The sequence below is a fragment of the Clarias gariepinus genome, chromosome 11 (genome assembly GCF_024256425.1).
Source record: "Clarias gariepinus isolate MV-2021 ecotype Netherlands chromosome 11, CGAR_prim_01v2, whole genome shotgun sequence".
Classification (NCBI taxonomy): domain Eukaryota; kingdom Metazoa; phylum Chordata; class Actinopteri; order Siluriformes; family Clariidae; genus Clarias; species Clarias gariepinus.
In genome coordinates this window covers 20,905,629-20,914,214 of record NC_071110.1, presented here as the reverse complement: position 1 = coordinate 20,914,214, position 8,586 = coordinate 20,905,629, and the positions used below count along the sequence as shown (strand labels likewise).

At 40.6% G+C, this 8,586-nt stretch overlaps 1 protein-coding gene across 1 annotated transcript; it reads left to right on the top strand.

Annotated features, from left to right (window-relative positions):
- Positions 1-1,021: 1,021 nt before the first annotated feature.
- On the top strand, positions 1,022-8,453 carry fam222bb (family with sequence similarity 222 member Bb). The gene is made up of 3 exons (XM_053507932.1): positions 1,022-1,142; positions 3,062-3,183; positions 4,980-8,453. The coding sequence occupies exons 2-3, from the start codon at positions 3,105-3,107 to the stop codon at positions 6,692-6,694; spliced, it is 1,794 nt and encodes a 597-aa protein (XP_053363907.1). The 5' UTR covers positions 1,022-1,142; positions 3,062-3,104; the 3' UTR covers positions 6,695-8,453.
- Positions 8,454-8,586: the final 133 nt, after the last annotated feature.

Here is an 8,586-nt window from a genome sequence, read left to right as displayed (position 1 = left end):
TTATAACAATAATATGTTTCACACTATAAGGGCTTCAAGAACCTGCCAAACGTGAACATTTCTTTGTGTCCCCCTATGACATTAACTTACCTAGGTAAGACAACTCCTTGGGTTTCTCATGCTAACATTTTCTATATAGGAATGAGAAAACTGGGAGGGACTGGGTCTTTGGAATGAGACCTAAAAGAAATAGCAAGGAGTCTGTGGGTTTATGGGGATGGAGATCCTAATCAACTTGTATGAAGACTGCTGTAATTATTATGTATCATCATTTATCTATTTCCTATTGACCTACAGTACTAAAGGATTGGAATAAGATATGTATGTTAGAGTTATGGTCATAAAAGTTATAAATGAAATCAATTTAAATCAATTTGTCCGTAAGTTACAAGAGGACAAATACTATGAGGTTATTAAGTTGTGGCCACAACATAATATCTCATGACCACGCATTAAACTATCTCGTCTCAACAAAATAGTATAATGTGTGTGGACACCAAAACCTATTTTGTGGCCACAAATTATACTATTTTGTTTTCACGCCTTAGTAAGACATGGCCACAAATAATATCTTGTTCCTATGTCTTAGTGACTGCAACATAGTATCTTATTCCCATGCCTTAGTAAATACAACATAGTATCTCGTTCCCATGCCTTAGTAAATACAGCATAGTATCTCGTTCCCATACAATGCAACAATACAAAGTAGTATCTTGTTCCCATGCCTTTGTAAATACAAAGTAGTATCTTGTTCCCACGCTTTAGTAAGTCGTGGCTACGAGATATTTTCCCCTAATGTCACAAAAGGGTCTCTGTACAGAACATACTGTAGAAAAATAAAAGATTTTATTACATGTATTAGGTTACCATACAAAAATAACCCTGTATATTATATTTTATTTTGTCAAAATGTGAGGTCAATAACATGGAGTATGAGCTCCGGCGGCGTGATAGCGCTTTTTGTGTGAGCGTCTCTCCTGTCTGCACTTCCCCGAAGAAGATGCGTGGGAAAACTCTACTGCGCATGTGCACGGTGCGGCTACACTCAGCGACTGAACGACGCTTCAGTAGGGAACTAAGAGCGCTGGACAAAGCCACAAAATGCAGTTTTGAGACCCGACCATCGTATATTATCCTGGAAAGTAAGTTTTACCATATTCGCGAGTCATTCTGAATGTTCGTGGTTTATTTTGGCTATAAGACATAAGCAGTTAACCAACACTAGGCAGCACAAAGAAGCCTGGGATAGCTGTTAGAATTCAGCGTTATTTTTCTCCTACCTGTTTTCTGTTCACGTACCAGGATTGGCTAGTATCGTCATGCCCCTTGCGCTATGATTGGGTGAGTGCGAATAAGCTTAAACTGCTAGCCAATCGGTGTGCGGAAGGTGGGACTCGCCGTAATACGCGTGGGGAAAATAATGCTAAGCTGTAAAGATAGCCAGGAATTTTGTAGCTAACAAAGTCTTAGCGTTGAGCTCCATTAATAAGTACGATGGTTCACTGGAGCCTAACCTGCCATTCAGTAGGATATAATATAACAAAGAGTTACGTGTAATAATTAGCAGGAGGAATGGAGTTGTACGCAGGGTTGAGATAAGATGTCGAATCCAGGCTGCTTCTTAAGCTAATTATCCTGGTTTAGCAAAAGCCCAAGTTTGCCTTGCTATCACGCTTAGTAGTGTATCCAGAGCTCGGTTGCTAAATGGCCTGCTTAGACCATCTTAGGCAGGCCAGCTAACATTAACTTTCCCTAATGATCAGTCCGGTTTGCTCCATCCTCACTCTTACCCCCTATCTCCTGTCTGTTCTGTTTGCTCAGTAATAATAGTGTTGCCTTAATATCAGGCTGGTTTGCTTGGCTTGAGCTGTTGGGTTTCTTTAACTAATTTAACATCTCTTATAGACACATCTATGAAAAAGCTAGATTAGTTGATCGTTCATAGTTAACTCTATTTTCTCTATCTTGTTTTTTTAATGTATCCATCTCACTTTTTAGTGATGCTTTTGAGTTGAGACAGTAACAGTGAGAATACACCAATGTAATTTTCCCTTTTTTTTTTTAGTATGATATTAATATCAGCTCTGAGTAATGTCCAATACCCTAAAACAAAGAGGTGTGACGGTGACGTGCTTCAAGACAAGTCATGTCCTGTGTTCTGTCTCGTGAATATTCACAGCATTAAACATGTCAATGCAGCAGATCTGGGGGAAAAAAGCAGGGAAAAGACAAATCTCATCCACTAGGAGTCTGATGATTGTGTGACTCAGATGTTCAGTGTTAGACTCATGCTTTTACAGTTAAAGTTTGTGCAGATTTGATCTGAATCATAAATCATAAAGCGATGGTTTAACCGCGCACACACACTAACACACACTCTCACACTGGTTAGACCAGGCCTGTCTGTGCGACACTAATTGCGTTCTTGAAAGATTCATGTCTGTGCCTTAAAATGGAGGATAAGCTCAGGGTGGAGGAATCAGCTGGAGATCATGAGGCCTGTGCTCCTGCTGCAGCGTCTCCTGCCATGCTCGCTGGAGAGTGACGCACACTGCAGGGTGTGCTCTGTCGGTCCTGACACCAGCTGTTTCACAGAAACTATTTATAAAGGTCATGGATAAATGCATGATATTTAAATAAAGAGCACGAGCTCTGAGGCAGCTTTTGTTCCTGATCGGCAGGGAGGTTTGGGTAAAACGAGCTGATAAAACTGTAATGGCTTTCAAAGGCTGAACAGTTTGACTGTTGATAAGCTATCAGTTAGGACCTGTTTGGAGCATGTGTTCTGCATATGTAGATGTCTTAGATCACACATAGTCCTTGTGGAGTTTTATATAGAGATGATATTACACTGGTCATATACAATTTTAAAAGAGAGATATTTTTAATATAAAATAATTGAGTAAAAGTGGTGCTTTTTAAGTACGTCACAGTGGTTCAGTTTAAATTTAGAGGTTTGTATAATAAATCATTATTGTGTTCTTCTGTTTAATTTGGCTTATGGTTTGAAACAGTAAGGTATATATTAATGTTTTTTTCCCGCTTCTGTGCCGTCTTATAGTGTAATAAGAAGTGTGTGATCGTTAAATCAGTGCCTACGTGTCATGCTGGCCTGTCTGCCGGTATCAGCCCCCTCTCTTCAGCTTCTCACCCACACGCAGATGAACACTGGACTTCAGAAATGTAAGTACCTTTTTGATTCACCGTAATCCCCTTTTAGAGCCCCAACAGCACAAGGCTGCTCTACTTGCTTGTTATATACAAGATATAAGCTACAGAAAATTAGGCCACCTGTGAATCGGCAGAGATGTAATTTTAAAGCCTTACTTTTTCTTTTTTCTTTTTTACTTATTTGGGAAGGCGTACAGGTTGCAATTTGATTTAGTTATTTTGGTAAAAATATAAAATAAAAAAGGAAATATTCTCTGTATAAAGTCCTGCAGTAGAAATAACATCAATCCATCAGGATTAGAGACAGTAACTCAGACAGGTTTGCAGATGAGATTGCACTCTTATTATATATAGTCAGTAGACACAAGTTAATGTAAGAACTGACCAGAAATTACTAGCGTGATGCTAAGAACAAAGAACTACAAGACATAAAGAATATAAACAAAGCATATAACTCCCAGTAATAATATTAAAAAAAAACATCAAAAAATATTTGATATATTCTAGTCGCAAGAAATTAAACTTAAAATACAAACTTGTGACGGCATTCCACCTTTTTTTATTTTAAAATGTATGAAATTAAAACAATTCCTTTCTTATTATGGTTTATTTGGACCTAATGCCATGCAGAATAACATAATTTTATTTGGCTCGGTACATATTCTGTACAACAAGTTTAAAAGAGAGACGTGAATTTTATATAAATACGTATACGTATTTATATGATCTTTTAAACAGAGACAAACCTGGCCATAATTTCCTGAACACATAAGGAATGCACAAAAAGACTTACACATACATACATACATACATACATACACACACACACACACACACACATAGTATGTGTATATATATATATATATATATATATATATATATACACACACACACAGTATGTGTATATATATATATATATATATATATATATATATATATATGTTTTATATTTACATATTTTGTGTGTGTATATGTATGCATGTGTGTGTATATATAAAGGATAATCATCATTTGCTACTGCTGATAGCGCTGGTAATATTCTTTCACAGCTCACTGAACCCTTCTTCCTCAATTCTTTCTCATGTCTGAGTTTTTCTCCAATTCAAATCTACATGGCTGCTTACAGGACCGGGGGGAAAAAAACATTTTACCTTTAAATGAGTTATACTGTAAATACAAGTATTGGGTTTAGATTAATCAACATACAGACATATTATTTTTGTTAAATCTAAAACACTGACTACAGTGCGCTGATTTTAGAAGGAAAATATACATCATTAATACAGGTTAGCTGCCTAGCGTGATGCTAACAAAACTCAGAACATCAGGTTATCCAGTTTCCCACTTTGCCTGTTGAACGTAAAATTTCATAATTCTGACCTGCAAATTATTTCTTAGGATCTAACGCTGACTTATATTTTAAATAAACTTTTATATTAATTTTTTTATTAAATAACTTTTATCTGACTTTCGAAAGTTCCACATAACTGAAGTGATATTTGAATAATTTGCTATAAGCTCAGTCCTTGGCGACATCCTGCCTGCTCCTTAATACTTTTGATTTACTAGTTAAAGCCAGTGTCTATTCACTCAGATCACAGAACAAAACATCTTGTACTAACCAGTACAAGTATGTGTACAGTTACAGCCCAATAGTTATACAGTTATAGTGTAAACTTTGTTTTAGAGAACATCATAGGTATGTGAGTTTTTGTAATTGGAAAACCAAATATATAAACTAACTTTAACAAAGTTTAACAAACTTAGTTTTCCATTAGCTACTCTGCCATCTTTTTCACCTTTCCCAGGGGACACTACACAGAAGATGCGATCTGCACAGTATCCCACGCCAGCAGAGTTGGATGCCTATGCTAAGAAAGTTGCGAACAACCCGCTGACTATAAAAATCTTTCCCAGTAACGTGAAGGTACCTCAGAGGAAGCATCTGCGTCGTACAGTGAACGGTCTCGATACCTCCAGCCAGCGCTACAGCCCCTACCCTACTCAGGTCAGCACCAGGACCGGCCTTTTGGCCATAGTCAAAGTTCCTGTTAAAAGAATTCTGGAGCATCCTCAAGTCCGCTTCCTCCCCGAGATCACCATGAATCCGCAGAATGGACCCTACGGCACTCCGAGCACTTTAAATCTGCCTCAGACTATCTCGTGCATGCAGGCTCTCTCCCAGCCACATCTTCTGGCTCAGAAGAACATCTCCCATTCTCAGAGCTTGCAAACTCAAAAGAACCTCTTTCATTCCCAGAGCATGCAGACTCAGAAAAACCATATGCGTTCCCAAAGCTTGCAACCCCAGCAGGCTATTTCACACCCCCAGAGCATGCAGGAACAGAAGGCAGAGCCTCGTCCTCCTAGTTTGTTACAGCAGCAAAGTCTGGCCCATCAACAAGCGGTCCATCCAGGCATACCTAGACAACAGACTGTGCAACATGCTCTCAATCATCAACATGTTCTCATGCAGCAACAGTCAGGTCCTCAGAACCTCCAACACCTGCCTGAAATGCCTCAGCACTCCCATAGTTTTCCCCACTCTCAGCCCATTCCTCAACCCCCTGGCCCAGGCCTGCCAGCCCCTAGCAATTCCATGCCTGGTGCCAAGCTCCCTGATGCAGACGCCCCACCCAATGTAACCGTGTCTACCTCAACCATCCCTCTGTCCATGGCGGCCAACTTGCACCAGAAGCAACCAGGCGACTTGAGCAGCATCGTTCACCAGATCAGCCGCTTCTGTCAGGCACGAGCCAGCGCCAGTGCCACATCAGTGTGCGAAGGGCAGATTGCCAACCCAAGTCCCATCAGTCGTAACTTGTTAATTGATGCCAGCTCTCGTGTGTGTGCTCACAACCCTTTGCCCTCCTGTGTCCTCGGCAGCAACTCTGACAAACCTGCTCTGGCATTGCCCAATATGGCTCCCATAAACATCAGACATGCTTATCATGAGATGAAACAACAGCCAGTTCAGCCCCATTTACCACAGCAGCACCCCTGGAATCAGCAGCTGGCTCATCTCCCGTCCCTTGCGGACGGGCCTCAGCAAGGAAAGAATCCGACCAGAGATGCCTCAGCAGGCCCTGGATTTCCAAGCAAGAATATGAGCTATGCACAGGACATGTGTATGGGCCAGTCATTTAACCTGAAGCCTTCTGTAGATAAGCCTACACCCTCACCACCAGTTACTGCCATGTCCGGAGCTGTGAATTATAGTAACGGGCATTACTTGCAGCCACAGTGGAACGGCATTTTACCTACGCCCAGTAGTGATGGCTCAGGGTCTCAGGATTTGGGTGCTCCGTTCCACACAGGCATGTCAGGGGCATCTACAGAAAACAGGACTCGAGCAGGCAACACAGGCCAGATGAACTTGATGCCCTCCATGGAGTACTTGGGTGGGGATTATCAGGCGCCATGCTTTCGGGAGCAGAACACAGGCATGATGGTGAAGATGAGCAGGGCTCAAGATTCCACTGATGGTCGCAGTGTGCACATTCATCACCCAGGGTACAGATGAGTAATAGTTTGCTTAGGTGAGTCATCATTCAGTGTTAGGTTCAGTATAAGAAAGACATCTCTGCTCCTCATTTTTTTGTTTTCAGTCTTGCAAATGATCTACTGTATGTTTTCTCTAATCAAAGCAAACATTACTCAACTGAACTCTGTGCAAGGTTTCAAATGGCCTCTTATTTGTGTAGATTGTGAATCAGTCTTAGTGGGGTCGATATAGAAATCTGTGTAAATCCAATATTTATTTTCTGTCGCAGGTGTTGAAAGCCACATCTGCTTGTCTTTTTTCAGTTTTATGTTCTACAGTTTCATTCAGACTTACTCATTGATCAATGCGGTATAACGTCAGCTGTGTGACACGTCGCATTTCTTCCTGTTTTCTTTTGGTGTAGTTCACTCAATTTCATTAGACGTGCTAATACTGATGGGCCCCACACCAAGCTGCCATGTTTTTAAAATGTGAGACTGTTTCTCCTGTGCCATGCCCTGGTGTTTCTGGCACAGGGATCAGATGTTCCCTTTCAATGTTTACATGTTAATTTGCACTTGTAACTTTGAATCAGTTTTTAAAAAAGTGCAAATCAGCGTTGGGTTATGCACCTACACCTGACAAGACTGTTTATTTTGAGGCTGATGTTCATAAATTGGCCTCAAAACTAAAGATTGGACTGTTACCGAAAGGCTTTCTCAGTGTGAAATACTTCCTCTCTTATTGCATCAGTCACCTTCAGGGATTGGTGGAGTTTCTCAATCATGCCATTAGGTTTAGTTATAGGTATTATCCATCTATCATAAAGTAGAAACACCCTGGGATTTATTCTAAACCTGTGCACATGGTGCAGAATTTTATTCTTTTTGCGTTATTTGTGTTGCTTTTGAAATACTTGAGTTTCTGAGATAGTAACTAGTCACTACAGGACTTGTCAGGGTACGTGAGCCCAATCAGGATCTGCTTCTCTGTTTCATGGTCCATTGAGGTAGGTTTGTGTGGAAACAACCAGCTGATCAGCCTGACATTTATGTCTAGCCCTTTTGAATCTATTGTCTGATCATATTTCAGTCTCTAGGAAAAAGAAATTACTTGAGCATTAATGAATCGTTTGCAAATTTTATGGCAATATAAAAAAGGACCACAGGCTCGATAACGTGAAGTGATATGAACATGTGCCTCGTTGCTGTTCTACTGTAATTGAGGGCTATTATGATCCTTGCGTGAATGTGGTGATGATGTGAACCGAACTGCCTGTTTGCTCCGTCAGTAGCGTCATTCTTTCCTTTTTTCTTAGCAGCTAATGATCGTTTTGTAAATGTAACCCAGGTTTTGATACTTGTTGCTGATTCAGGAGACTCAGGTGCCAATGGGTGAAAAAGATATTTAGAACCAAACAAGTAAATTAATGTGTGTGGGTTTGGGGGGTATGGTCCACAACAGATTTTAGATTTTTTCACAACAAAACTTGTGCTTTTGGGAACAGTCCTGTATGCTGAGTGCCTCCCTTTCTCAGGTTTACCGGTGCCTCCTTACACATCTTACATTTTCCCACTTCATGTTTCTGTTCCAGTGATGTTAAGCTTGTACGTCTGAGAGCAGGCCATCTGGTATGTTTACCGTGCACACAGGCTGCTTTGGTGTAACTGATGGAGCAAACACTAGGCAGTTTGAAGTTCACATGAATGACATGCAGTATGTTGGCCTCACTGGTTACCCCTTAAGAGCCTTAAGTACTTGTTTCTTTGACTGTCCTTGATAACGGGCATAGTGAAGAGTTATCTGTCTGTCTGTCTGTCTCTCTCTCTCTCTCTCTCTCTCCCTCTCCTTCTCTCCTTCTCCTCTCCCTCGAACTCTCTTTCTTTCATAAACACACACTCAGAAATGCTGTCATTTGCCAACTGTAGCTA

What these genes read in the sequence shown, in the direction of transcription:
- fam222bb (XM_053507932.1), top strand. Translation starts at nt 3,105, where the DNA reads ATGCTGGCCTGTCTGCCGGTATCAGCCCCCTCTCTTCAGCTTCTCACC. An exon ending in GAACACTGGACTTCAGAAAT is followed by an intron (nt 3,184 to 4,979) that starts GTAAGTACCTTT and finishes CACCTTTCCCAG; the next exon opens with GGGACACTACACAGAAGATG.